The 14,991-nt window shown below is 41.4% G+C and overlaps 1 protein-coding gene across 2 annotated transcripts in view; it reads left to right on the plus strand.

Moving 5' to 3' along the window:
* Positions 1-268: 268 nt before the first annotated feature.
* otofa (otoferlin a) overlaps positions 269-14,991 on the plus strand; it is a gene marked incomplete at both ends in the record, with an annotated part of 92,837 nt that continues 78,114 nt past the window's right edge. For both annotated transcript variants that reach the window (XM_079996979.1, XM_079996978.1), the window contains 2 exons: positions 269-347; positions 6,654-6,712. In XM_079996979.1, the coding sequence (XP_079853105.1) occupies positions 269-347; positions 6,654-6,712 (138 nt within the window). The remainder of the gene's footprint in view (positions 348-6,653; positions 6,713-14,991) is intronic.

Genomic DNA, 14,991 nt, shown 5'->3' on the forward strand with positions numbered 1-14,991 from the left:
CGCGTCAGGATGCTGCAGCCGCGGAGCGCATAGCGTCAGCATAGAGCCAAAAACTAGAATCTTTCAATAATTGAAGCCACTTCTTTGTGTCAGCACACGAAAATGTACATCATGTCTGAATAATGAGGAAACCCCTTTTTGTTTTCACCGGATTTGGACGTACATTGAAACCATTTTCAAATAAGAAACTCCCCTCACCTTAAGTTTTTATTTGTATTTTTTGGATTTGGAAGAATACGGAATATTTTATTCCGCCCAGGACTTCATTATGGCTCTTTTGGTTCATCTCAAGACAGTTGCCTTTCTTCGAGGGAAAGGGGACCGAATGGCCAAAGTTACATTCCGAGGTGCAGTATATATTCGTTTTCTATTTAACCGTGTTGCTCGTCACATCTAAGTCTGAACAATACATCATGTGATCTGTTGTGCTTAAGCAACTGGGATGAGGAATAATGAGGAATTAAATGGTTTATACTACTCGTAGTCCGTGCGCAAAAGTTGGGGAACACCCCCGTCACCCCTGCCAAGATCCTCTGCGACGCGGGACGCGCACTGCTTTACAAGAAATATTCATTCATAAACTCGTGAATGCGATTCATGGATTCACAGCTTGGCATTTCATTAAGTATAAATTGTCTTTAATGTGCGATTGAAACGACCGAAAACAAAAGCCTAGAGATGTATTGATCGGTTTGGGGGTAATTCCCGTCGCTTTTCCTCAGGGCATTGCAGAGTTGCATTTTACAACTCCTCCATGTGGTCATCACCGCGCCCGACGCGGGCCATTATTGTCCCTTGCACACTTATTCTTCTTGCTCTGTATTGAATGAACAATGGGGCTGTTGATGGGTGTATGGCGCATTACAGGGTTGGATCAATAGATTAATCTGTATCATCGATCATTCGTGCATGAGCTATGTACTACAGAGAGAGAATATGCTTGTTTCACTGTGTGTGTGTGTGTGTGTGTGTGTGTGAGAGAGAGAGAGAGAGAGAGAGAGACAGAGAGACAGAGACAGAGAGAGAGAGAGAGAGAAAGAAAGGAGACAGAGAGAGAGAGAGAGAGAGAGAGAGAGAGAGAGAGAGAGAGAGAGATAGAGAGAGAAGACAGAGAGACCGACAGAAAGAGAGGGATGGAGACCAAAAGAGAAAGAGCGAAAGAAAGAGAGAGAGCGGAGACAGAGAGAAAGAGAGAGAAGGAGACCGAAAGAGAGAGAATGAAAGAGGGCGAGAGTGGAAAAAGAGGCAACATTTCAGCACCTCGGAGAGCAACTGTTTGACAGTGGAGCATCTCTGTTGATCTCTATTAAGTTCACTGCTGTCAGCATCCATAGGGGGCTAAAAAACTCTATCTGACCCTTCCTCCCAACCCCCAACCCCCTTCGCCCTCTTCATACATGGACAACCTGCAGTATGCACATGGGTTTTTAGCATCACACAAGCGTGTTATGCATGTGAAAGAGCACATTGATTTTCTTCTGTAAAGCTCGACTGTATATGCATCATTCTGTGAACAACCAAGAGGGTCTTGAAAATGTCCCCCCTTTTTTCTCATTCTTACTATTTTTATTTGTGTCGTGGGGTTGTGTTAAATCACTTTAAGAGAGGAATTATTAAGTTTGCGTTGACAAGAAAATGTAATAGATTGCCAGAGTTGAATCAAATAGCCTACCCACCGTCATTTACGCTGGGTAATTCATTAAAATTATACCTGACATCAAGAAAAACAAAACCACCAAAGTATTCTTCACTGCTCTCCCTATCCCCAAGGAAACTATCCTCAACCCCATTCTTAACTCTAAAAAACAATTTAGATATCACACAAAATCAACGCAAAGGATTGTCCCGCTAAACGAACTGCCGACTTTGAATTAATCTGGACTCTATTCATCAACTCCATAAGCTGATAATTTCCTGAACACCAGCAACGATTTAAACACACGCCCTTACAGTATTAATATCCACCTCACATGCACTGTGAAACAGCCTCCTGATGATCAATTTTATCATCATCATTATTCTGATTGATAATGGTGATGGTGACAGGCAAAAAACAACAGATAAACTTGTGGTCACTTTATACAGGTATCCTTCCAAAGAGCCTATCATGATTAATTATGAATGAGAACATAATAAAGTTGTATCCAGGCTGATTGTGAGATGACAAAAACAAAACCCTTAATCCAAAACATTATGTATAAATTTAGTTTCATCATCAGTCATTTAGTTAAAAACTGGATTTTTTTTTTAAGGAAATTGATGGTTTGATTGGAGTGTTTTTGTTCATGCAGTTCACAATTTCTTGGAGTACAATGTTTATTATTAAACAGTTGGGGTGCAAATTTGGCATTGAACACCCATCTCAGCACGTGGCAGAGGAAGTCTTTATTTTCTTCTGTTTAATCATCTACTACTCAGTGCTTCCTCTTCCATTTCTCTCTTGCCTTGTTTTTCATCTCTTTTACCCCTGCTCAGTAATATCATTCATTTAGTCAGCCTTTTCACATATTTGATATCAATACAAGTTAATGGTCTCATACTGATCAACATATAGTCATTTATACAGTATATATACCTCACCTAGAATAGATCAGCTCATCAGAATTTACTCAAATTCTGAATAGCATGTTTTTTGTTTTGTTTGCCTACTCCTTTCAGATTTTACTGATGTGTGTCTTGCCTTTGCCGGTGTTTCTCCTCCTCTGAGATGCTGTTGATAGTCTTTGCTCCTTTTCCCTGGTAGCAGCTGTCAGTAGAGTTTCCTGTGAACTCAGACAACTTCCTGTCTGGAGGGGAAGGGCCTTGCCGGGAAACTCCCTGCCCTGTTAGAGTAAAAAGAACACCAAAAACCTCTACAACCCCCGGTGTAGAGTGGAGATGTTATGCCATCCGTCTCGACAGGCTCCAGTAAACATAAAGGAGAGGTGGTTTCCTTATTTTATGTGGCATATGAATTTCATAATAGAGTGGTACATCGGCTTACGACTGTAATACGTTCTATAAGAACGGTCGTGTGTTAAAACAGTCGTATGTCGAAGCAATTTTTCCTATTTGAATTTATTAAATCATGAAGAGTGAAAATAAACAAAATACACAGCACAAACACAGTCAATATGAAAAAAATATCAATAAACCACGAACTACGTGCACACACGATGTAGGTCGCCCACTGACTGACTGCTGACTGACTGCTGACTGACTGCTGACTGACTGCTGACTGACTGCTGACTGACTGCTGACTGACTGCTGACTGACTGCTGACTGGCCGCCAACGCGCCAACTGCAAATTTCCACGGTCGTACCTTGGAGCAGTCGGTCGCAAGTCGATACAAATTCGCTACTCATATCTAGGATTAGTCGTAAGTAGATGCAGTCGTAAGTTGAGATACCACTGCACAGCTTATCTATTGTTGTCTGTTAATAATTTCAATCAATCACTCCCTAAAGCTAAGAATGATATGAGGGAGAAGGGGGAGCTTCTCGGTCAGTCCATCTCAAGGCCTCCACATTTTTTTATTTTATTTTTTTTATAATTTCCAGAAGAAAATCGGCAAAAAACATTATTTTAAAGAATGGATATCATAAAGGGAGAAACTGAAGGATAAAAAAACAAAACACATTTCTGATTTATGCCATCTCACTGCAAACAAGTCTTTGATCCGGCCCAAAGTCTTTGTGTACTAGATATTGCACAAAGTATCAGTGCCGCTGGCCTTATCAAAGAGCAAACTCCCTCCAACAATTGAGGCGGGAGGAAGGAGGTCAGACAAAACAGATGATGTGTCGCGTCTTACTGTGTATGTCAGAACTAAATGTGAGATGAAGGCATTATTTCTGCCACGGAGAAACCCAATCAGCGCCACTTTGTTGAAGATGACCTAACAGCTTGTCTCTCACTTTTCTTTTATGTTTCTCTTTGCCAGAAACCTTCTGTCTTACTTTAAACTTCTGCTGTTCACGTTGCTTGTTGGGCAAATTTCCTTATATGCTGGTCTGTCATGGCCGTAGGACAAAAGCAGTGAAGCTCAAGCCTTGTAATGCTTGTATCACGCTTTCTTTGGTTCATTTTTACTCACTGAAAACCAAACTATGTCAGTCTGCTCAACTTCCAATTGTTCTCTGTTTTCTCAACGAACTTGTGTTTTCCAGCTTAATGTTTTGGCATAGCTGATTGCACCCCGAGTCAAGTCAAATTCCTGATTGTTGTTCACTGGAGCTCCTCTTTGTTCCTGCCTGTCATCGGCTGTAAGCGGGTAAGAAGGCGGAATGCAGGCGCAGGATGAAAGACGAGACACTTGGCACCCCGAGGGAAGTCTGCTAACAGTGCAGGCGCAGTGTGACACCAATACCCTGATTCCACTGCGTTTAACACTGACCCGTCTGAAATCCCAGTAAAATGAAAGGGCGATTTAGAGAGGAGCAGCTGTTGGCCCCGTTCTCCTCCATTGTGTTACGCACTATCGTGGTGTCTTTGTGGTGCTTTTTATCTACCTTTTCTGTCTCTCAATAACCAGAGGGAAATGATGGACTGGCTGCCTTCTACTCAGAGGAAATCCTGGTTCATTTAATTTACAATTCGGAAAGTCTTGTTTTCATTCTTGTGTGTATGCGTGTTTACGGCTTCCTAACCCTACAACAAAGCTTTATTTGTTCACCACTGCTAAAGGGCTCCACGATGAACAGTGTTGTCACGGGGTTGGTCGACAGCACCTTATGTTGTCTTGACATGGTCCGCGGCTCGGCTGGTTTAAGACACATCAGGGTGACCGCGATGCCTCCGCTTTGGCTCATGGAGGAGGCGTATTATTTTCTGACGCTGACATTTGAGTTATCATTTCTTCTCCTTTGAAGGATATCTGTTTAATTAAAGAAGGGATTTCCGAGTGGGAGGAGATAAGGGAGGGCGAAATTCAAATTGACATTGTCAACAGACTGATGTGTGCACATACACCCAACGCAGGCTGACTTGAATTTGAGGGGCCCTAGAAAATGTTGAAAACTGAAGACTGATTTCTGGCTGCTTTGATTAACGAAATGAAATAAATGGCTGCAGCAGGGTAATAAAGCGTATAGTCAAGGCTCTCATTACCTTGACCCTTGTGTCTCCTACACCATTGTTCCATTCAATGCAAGTCGCTGTCTGAAGATCTTAGCTTGCCCTGGTATGAAATGCACTCGATAAATAAAGTATGACTTGACTTGACTTGACTTAGCTTCAGAAATCCCTGCCCTTTACATGAACGTGGACGAGTTAGCAGCTCCATATGTGAAACCGGTGCCACCAAATATGGTAATTCATGTGGACATGTGTAGAAACAAGATGTTGAGTTTTGAAGCGCTCAAGCAGAATTTATTAATGTCCGCTTCAAACAATTATCACAGTCCAACTGACAGTGTCTGTAATTACCTGATGAATGCCCGTCTGTGTGTGTATTTTTGCACAATGGTGGACTAACACTGTATATATAGTATATATGTGTGTGTGTGTGTGCATGTGTGTGTGTGTTCTCAGTAAGCATCAGCTGTCCACTTGCGCTCAAACAAGCATCAACGCCCACACAACACACAATGCCTCGGACACAGAAAGCAAACTGCCTCATTAACAAAGGGGTGTGCACACACACACACACACACACACACACACACACACTGCACACTGTGCACTTCTGGTCATCAGCCTCACCTCACAAAACAGCCAGATGATAACTGTTTGATGTCCTCGTCCATGAGGCATTTTGGTGTTATTTTCGCTGAGAATATTTTATTGTTGTATCTATTTTCTATGTAGACATCAGGCCACTTTCAATCAAAACACTATTATTTTCAGGTTTATATTGGAATATTGGATACAGTGGAGTGTGTTTTGTGTGATTCTTATTTTATGTTTTTGTTGGGACACTGAGGTTCTTGTGGATCTACAGCACTGAAGTAGTCGATCTGTCTATCTGTTATGAGGGAAATTCATTTTTTGTCTTTCCATGTGTTTTCCTATAAATCTTTGTCATTTTCATTCATAATTTCTCCCTCTCTATCTCTCTCTCTCTCTCTCTCTTGCTCTCTTGCTTTCTCTGTTTATCTCCCCTGTCACTTTCAGGGTTATTATGAGTCATATTAAAGTGCTCTATTTGTCTGCCATTTCTTTTGTTTGTCTGCCGTGGCTCCAGTCAGCCTCTGACTGTTTATTTGTGGGTTCTTTTAGGTCATTATGTCATCATTTATGTGTATGATCCTATTCTGATATGTTTTGTAATATTTATTATTAATTCATACAAAACACGCCTACATGGGGTTTGCCAGGTAGTAAAATACAGTACAATATCCATCCACATCCAGTATCCATATCCATCCAAGTAAAGCAACAACAAACAACATCTGTTAAAGTGTATTCAGCATATTATCTCCATTCTTTTTTTGTGAATTCCGCCTACAGTACCCATCTGCTACAAGAAGATTAAAACAAATGCTAATATTTATTTTTTGAATATGAATACCCTGGGGTATTTCTTTGCCTATAAATGCTTTATGCTCTGATGTGTGTCAGCCAAGGAGCGCTAACTTCACTATGCTTCCCATTCCATTACTTTAATGGAATGGGAAGTTTTAATGTCCCATTTAAACCATTTTTAACCTCCATCATTCTCTTCACCTTCCAGGTCTGTCCTTTTACAGCCGTATAGTGGAGAACTGTGAGGAAGAAGCACACTTTAATGAGGTCAGTATATTTTTTTCTTCCTCCATTACACAACATTGATCCTTGATAGATAACACAAAGCAATTATTTTGGCACAAACAGTGATGCGTGCACATTGCATCATGTATTTAAATTTTCAATGGAGAGTTGATAGCATACACTGTAGAAATAATAGGCATAGTGTCTGTGATGTAATCTGTTGATATCTGAGGACAGGATCTGAAGCCGCGAGTTGTGGGTTTCATGCTTGTTGCCAACTTGACAGGAAACAATGTCTGGCGGAAAACCATCAAAAAGTTGAATGTGAATGAGGGACCTGCCAATCAAGGCAACTCCACCCCCGAATATATCTTTCTCTGACCCATAATATCCTCTTTGTGGAATATTCATTTTTAAAATCACAACCCAGACACTTATAGAAGGAGTAAAGTTAGTTGTTGAGACCCTAAGACATTAACTTTGTTTCACATTGTTACAGTAAGTTTCTTCTTTTTCCATTCTGACTTCCATTCAGTTTAAGGTTGTCTGAAGCAGTATCTATGCCATCTATTAGACCAACTACAGTGTAAGGTACTTCCACATTGGCTTCAACACTGGCAATGGTTACACTGTAATGGTTGCAAGGTTCATGATGGTAGTCATTGGGTTTAGATGGATAGAGGTGCAACTACTGTTGCCCCTGGGCATAGAGTTTTATACCTGCATCTTAAGTATATTCTCCATACTTTCCTCTGTTAATTTTATCTTTTACATTATTTAGTAGAAGAAGAGACCTTTAATAATGTGTCTTTATAGATAATCCCCCCAGTTGATATATTGTTTTAATGGTAATTGTTAGCAGTAGGATTCTCCTAAATGCCAAACAATGTTTTTGATATTTCCATTTCATTGAGATCCTCATGAGGTATGGGATCTGGCTAAATCCAGTTTAGTCTGGTATGGAGATGTATCACATAATGTATATTATCATGATCACGCGTTCACCTTTTAACTCTAATTGGTTCTCAAATGTTGATGGAGCGTATCCTATCTAGTGTCTGTTAATGAAATTCCCCCAATGCCTTGGACCTGAGAATGTAGATAGATGTGGAGATCTTTACCCAAGCGTGTCATTGAAGACTTTGTGCTGTGCGATTGAAATGAGACATTCCACAGTCCACTGTTGTCGTGTGGAGGAATGGAACACCTCAACCAGGAAGCAATAATAAAAAAGAGAAGATGAAAGAGGTAACGAGAGACAGTGCCTTTAATTGAAAACAGAAAGTATGTTTGTGTTGTATTTGTTATGTTATGTTATTTCCCTCTGCTTTGAGGTGTAGAAAATTATATATTTTTCTGTGGAGAGACATCAAAGACCTGAATATGCCATTCATTACCCAAACATGTTGGGGCTCTATCCTAGAGTGGAGAGAAGAGGGAAGAGCGAGGGAAAGGTGGGGAAAGTTTAAAAGATGACAGCCTACGGAAGGAGGGAAAGAAGGTTACATTAGACACGCCGGGGAAATCACTAAGGGATGAATATGTGTGTCCGTGTGAGAAAGAGAGAAAGTGCGGCAAATTAAAGCGAAAGGCTTAAAATTGAAGACTGGCCTGACTTCTTTTTGTCCCTGAGTCCCTGTTTTGTCTGCATTTAGGGAAAAGAAAAACAACAAAAATTGGAAGCAAGCCCTCTGCTTAATGGTGCTCAAGCAGAGGCGCTGCTTCCTCTGCTGAAACTCAGCAGCATTATTTTTTGGGTAATCAGGAAAATGTAGAAATTACTCACTCTCTGTATGCGCAGCCTAGCATACGCACTTACATATGTATGTGCATGCAAATGCCCGCCCACGTGGACAAACATAATTTCAGAAATACAAACACCCAGCTAGATGTATTTGAGTTTTCAGTGTGGCTGTCTGTTCAGAATTGTCTTCACAAAACAGATTTAAGGTGGCTCAGAAGGAAGCATCCAACCAACAATGTGCATGTCCAAACCCTGGTGTCTGGCTCATAAAAAGGTACTCAGTTGAAATGTAAAAATGCTCATAGGAACGCCACTAGAAATCTATAAGGTTCTATATGCCGCATTTTATTCTACTCTATTCCATAGTAGCTGGTATGGAACTTCGGGGTTGGCGATGAGAAGTGATTCCATTTGACAGCCTCATCCGACGGTCTGGCCTTAGTCCAGCGTGCCCCTGTGCTCGGGAGATCATTACCGTCACTCAGCATCAATGCAGAGCCCACCCTCACCCAGGGGGCAGCCCGTTCTTCCAGAGTGCCCACAGTGGTCTGGACCGTGGATTTGTGTGTGCATGTGCATGTGCCCCGCTGGTGCCCGGGCGTGCACGGACTTGCAACGTTGTCAAACTTGCATCTCCCGTCCACCGATCCAAATGCTGGAGCAGCTCCACATCGCATCTTCCTCATCTGACAACTCCATTCCTGGCGCGAGAACATCTACATGCCTCAATTAGCACAGCCCGGTCGCACAGCCCAACCCCTCCGTGCAAGATCCATTAGCATAGAGGGATGTGTGACTCGTAGCTTCATGCAGGCGCTGTTTGTAAGCCTTTCAACTAGCGAGTGGAGAGACCGAATGGGGAATCTCTATTCATTATTCATTCTCGTTTTGGGGCCGGCTTTTAGGAGAGGTACACTAGGGCTTCCCCCCGTCTTGTTTTGTATTCAACTGGAGCAAAGGCTGAAGCACTGCAGTGTAGTGCTACAGTGGACAAGTGTTATCTTCCATGGAGACTATCTGAGTTTTGTGTGTGTGTGTGTGTGTGTGTGTGTGTGTGCGTGTGTGCGTGTGTGTGTGTGTGTGTGTGTGTGTGTGTGTGTGTGTGTGGTGTGTGTGTGTGTGTTTCTGATTTCATGAAAATGAATACGATAATGTATGCTTGGGATTCAAGCTTCCAGGTTTGCTGTGGGGGGATTTGAACTGTACAGACAAGGCGAGAGGAATATTACAACAAAAACAAATGAATACATACATACTCTTCAGTCATTACTTTTTCAACTGCTACAAGCCAACACTCAGAGGCTTGTCTGACTTTTTAACGAGAGAGGCTGTGATTACATAACGCAAGATAAAAAATAGAAACACGGATACATTAAATCCCATGACTTTTCCATGGCTTTGTTTTTTCTATGCATCTCGCCTACTGAACTCCATGAACCGTTGCAGACTCGCCACATTCGCTTTTCACTAAGAGCCTCGACTGAGCCTCGGTCTGCACCCATGACCAGGGAGTTCACGTCGCAGAAGACCCACGCGAAGCAGAAGCTTGACCGTTTTTGACGTCACCTCCCACAGCTGGCTCTAACTCTGGCTGTAACACTTCCCCCCGATCACCTCCGTAATTAGGATATCAGGGAAACAGAGGCACTCATGTGAATCAGTGTCAGCTTTTATTGTGGGGGAGTTTAATTTCCTTGTCCGTGCTAACCCAGTGGCCTGTTTATCACGGCAGTTTAATTGCCAAAGCGGTGTGTGTGTTCAAATTTTGGCTCCAATGTAAACAGCCCTGGGAGTTGATCTGAGGACAGGGAGGCCACCTCAGTTCAAGTCACCTGTTTATTTGAAGAGCTTATACTGTACAGTGTTATGTTGAAGGACAGGGCTGGTATTTTTTGCATTTTAAAGCGCATCTTTAAAGCTCTAAACTCTTCGATTTGTATCGTTTGAGTTTGGCGTCTGGGCTTTACTGCTCATCACTCCCAATGAGGTGTACGTCAAACATAGGCATACTTAATGAGCTCGATATATAGGAGTAATGAGTTTGAATCCCCCCATTGGACAGAAGAGTAGAGCCCAAAAGGTGGATGCAGGAGAGGTGGAGGGAGCAACGCAGCAACACAGCAAAGCCGGTAGGGCGGGAGGGACTAGCTGCTTAAATAACTCTTACTTACTTAATATTTCTTCTTACTTCTAAATAACAGATCGTAGCCGACAAAATTCCAGTACCGGTAAAAATGATGACACATGATTATCCACCAAGCGCACCCATTCACTGGGAAATAAAAACATTTAGCCACTTTTCTCCCCAGTGACTACAGGCTTTTGACTACAATTTTATTGAGTGAGAATTCAGATTACCATCAGCGTGATTTTTGTGGTGAAAAAATCCTCCACCTTTAAAACCTCCCTATGTTCACATTTGCTCGCAATTCATATTTGCTCTCCATTTTTGATGCCAAAGCGGGGGTAATTTGCATGGTTATCACTGATCATCACGGGTATCACTTATCACCATTGTGGGGTTGCTAATACATGATGTTCAGTTACCAACCGCAGCTCCCATTTTTGCCTCGTAGAAAAAGTCAGGGGAAATGCAGGCCTTGAACTTACTATCATGATATAATACAAGAGTATACTCCAGGCTATACTCCAAAAAATAAAGTTGACCACCACTGCGCTGTTGTGTATATCCAAAACAAATAAACACCAAAACAAATATTTCATCCGTTTCTTCCTGCACCACTGTGGTGGAAATAATGGGGTTCTAGCCTGCGGTTCAGGTGCGGACTGCAGTGTTTCTGACTCTAATAATAGAACTAGACTTTTAAGATTCGGGGCAGGCCAAGGTAGGTGCACTCCCTGACTGCAGGTACATTGTGTAAAAGAGTGGGGAGGTAGAGGTATAGGGCAAACGCTGCAGAATCTCTGTGACCACAAGACTCCAAGTTCTGCTAGGTTCTCAATCTGTTTGGAAAGATAGAAACACAAAGTCATCTGAATGCAGCAGAGTAATTTTTAGGTGTGAGCAAATAAAAATAACTGGTTGGATTACATAAGGACGTGGGTTTCGATCTGATTTGGGCTGAAAGGAGAATTGGGGAGCAGGATGGGGAACACTAGACATTGCGGATAATTGCCTGGAGTAAACATTTTGGAAGCAGCTCAGTGATCATACGTTTTGGACATAGTAACAAACAATAGATTTCTGTAAATATTTTAGAGATTGCAACCAAATAGTTTTATATTATATTAGTATACATGTCAAGATTTATTTTCAGGCTTTTCAAAATACAAAAGCATGCAACAACGTTCCCGTTGTTGCATGCTTTTGTGGACCTTATTTTGCTATTTTAATTAGCATTTATTATACTCAGGTGCAATGCCATATAAAGAATTTATGCAACACTAGAAAGGTAAAACATCTGCTGTTAATGAAAGTAACAGCAGATGAGTTTTAAAAGTGTTTGGCATTGCCGTCTATTTTCCCTGCTAATGAGTTTTTTCCGTGGCAAACTTGACAAGTTCATCGTTCATTAGCCCTCTGCCATCTGGACGACACAGGGAGAGTCTGAGGCAGATAATTGCAGGTTTACCAGGATTGAGCCGTGTTGTCATTTGAAATACAATGAAACTCCAGTAAATTCGATCATCTGAATACTATGAAAGTGTATGACATTTAATCAGTTTAGTCTCTTATAAAGTATGTGTCTGCTTTCCACTTGGAGAAAGGAAAGGAATGCCTCTGTCAAAATTGAGAGAGGCACTTGGAAGTAAAAGCCCTTGCCAAAATATCAGTTATTAGTTCAGGTAAATTCCCTAAAAAAACAAAAGCCCTTGTTTTGTTAATGTATCATTGGATGCCTTTTAGGGAAAAGGTATTCAGCCTTTTTTTAACCAGGAAATTCCCACTGAAAGAAGCTTTTCTTCAAGCGAGAGCTGGCCAAGATAGACAGCAGAAAAAAAAATTCAAAAGTAGAAAAAACACATTCTCAAGATGTTGCCTCTAATGCTTTCATTTGAGATTTACAAATTGAATCAAATCAATTGGGTTTTAAATGACTTCATTTCAATTTCAGATGCTTAACACAGAATTGGTGACCTGTTTCAATATGGATGTGTTTCTAATTGTTTGTCAATGTTTTGGGTTTGTGGTGGAAAAAATCACCCTGGAGAAGAAATGATTATGAAAAAGATCTGAGTTTGTCTCTGCAGAGGACAAGACTGTCTAAATAGACAGATACATACCCTTTTATAACCGTGGAGTGTGTCCTTGGCTGAATATTCCAACAATTCATCTGATTAAATAATACTGTCTACCAGACTGACTTATTTATTGGGAGTGGCATTGAGCGAGAACGCTATACTCAGTCCACCATTTCATTAGCCAAAACAATGTGTTGCTCTAAGTTCTGTGACCTTTCCAATTCATAATTCCCCCCTTTTGGGGCTACTAAGCCCCAAACATTATTTTCTTGCAAGGCAATTGAGTACATACACTGAGTACCCTGAAGGGAGTCTTCAGGGCCTTCTTTGCTTACCTGTGTTACATTTTATGCAAAAACATTCTCAATCGTGGTTATATTTGATTATCAGAAAAAACTGTCTACACTCAATACTTCTATGATGGATAAAAAAAAGCAAAACCATCGTTGTATAAACAGAAAAAGATTACCAAATATAAATCTCACTTATTGCAGGTGTGTTTACAATTCTTAGAATATAGTGAGTACAGGCTGGAACTCTTGTGATACATGTGTTCTTGAATACAAACTGGAACTCTTTTGATACATGTCAATGGGATGTACAGTGGCCATATCTATACCGATTTGAGATTTCCTGTAAGAGTAGTTAGTCCACAAATACTTGATTTTACTTGCTGTCTGTGTTCCAACGCAGATCCCTCGTTGGTGACACAGGATGTCTTCCTGCACGTCACTTCATTGGAGCTTGGCACGCTACTGTTGGAGTAGGAGTAGTCTTCAACAGGGCAGGCCCCCATCATGTAAAGTTCAGTTCTACCCAAGTGAACCCGTCTTTCTCATACCCCACATTCTCTTTTACTTCCTTTCTGATGTTCTTAATTTTGTCCAAGGCTTTAGTGAATGTTCCTTCCAGGGAAGTATTGTCGAGAATGAAGGTACATCATAAGTCTCCTATCAGAGCTCGTACTCTGCCTTTCTAGGCCAGCAGCCAGTCTAAAGCTTGTCTATTTTTCCAGGTCATGGCACCGGTTGCGCATAGTTGTTTGCCCTAATGCTAAGAGAGCTTCCTCAATGTAGTTGATGAATCTTTGTTGATTGTAATAGATTTAATTGATCCAGTCGACATTTTCTTTGGGGTGATCCACACTAAGATGGATTTGAGTCCTGCTGCTTTTTGATTTCCAGCCTTGAATTCATTTGGGATACCCCTGGGTTGTGCTAAGCTATCTATGGTGACTCGGGAATCAGGTTCATAGGCTCTCTTTATTTTTATTTTCCCGTGGTGTGATGTCTTGACCAAAGCGTCGGTGGGGAAAGAAACTGAATTTAGTGTTTGTGACATGCATTTTTTCAGCTCTCACTTTGGATCATAAGTAACAGTTACTCAAGTTGTTTTGTTCAGTCGTTGTCCTGAGCTTGTATATATCGTTTTTCAACTGGGTTTGGGATGGTGGAAGTTGATCTTGACTCCATCCCCTTTTTTGTCCCCCCTTGTTGGATACAAAGTCAGCAGAAGCATTCTGACCTCTACTACCGCTTGTTTTATCATGGAAATTAGGTCCCATGATTGGCCAGAGGTCTTAGAATTTCATTAGGAACCCAGGTCCAGGTCGTGGTAGTCATTTGTTGAGATTCTGCGGCATTTGGGGAGAAGCTTTGACCATTGGTGTCATTTGCAGTGGGTGTCCCATCAATAGAATCATCAGTGTTACTCGTGGCTCTGTTCCCATCATCCTGTATGATTTCAGTTGGTTGTTTTTCCACTTGGTCCTTTTTTCTGGTTCCTTTTTCCTGTCTTTTCTTCTGGAGTTCGGGTTCTTCAGGAATTGGATTTTCCTCATTCTCTGCTTCTTCTGGGGCCTTTATAGAGTGGTTTAAGTGATACCATGTTGATGATCCTTGCACTTGGACTGCTGTGGTGGTGGCTCTGTCCACCCTATAGGGACATTTCTCTTCTTGGATTGCTCCACTTCCTTCTAAATACCCTAACAAACACCTGATCTCCTGGTTTAATGGATGGAGCCAGATCTTTGTCGACCTCCTTTTTTTATCTGTATAGTGACAGCATGATCATGAATTATTTTTTGCACATTAATTATTTGTCTTAAGAAAGCTTTCATATCTTTTTCCATAATTTCTAAGGATGGCCCTTTGGCAGATCCTTTGTACACTGGTGCAGGCATGGGTCGACCTGTGAGCATTTCATGCGGTGTTAGTTGCGTTTTTCTATTCATGCTTCCTTTATAGGACATCAAAGCATTTGGTAGTGCATCTACCCAGTTCATTCCTGTGTGCATGCATATTCTTTAGCAATTTGTTTTTTATTACCCCATTAGCTCTTTCTACCATTCGCTGGCTCTGGGGGTGATAAACAC

Source organism: Zeus faber (genome assembly GCF_960531495.2).
Source record: "Zeus faber genome assembly, chromosome: 2".
NCBI lineage: Eukaryota > Metazoa > Chordata > Actinopteri > Zeiformes > Zeidae > Zeus > Zeus faber.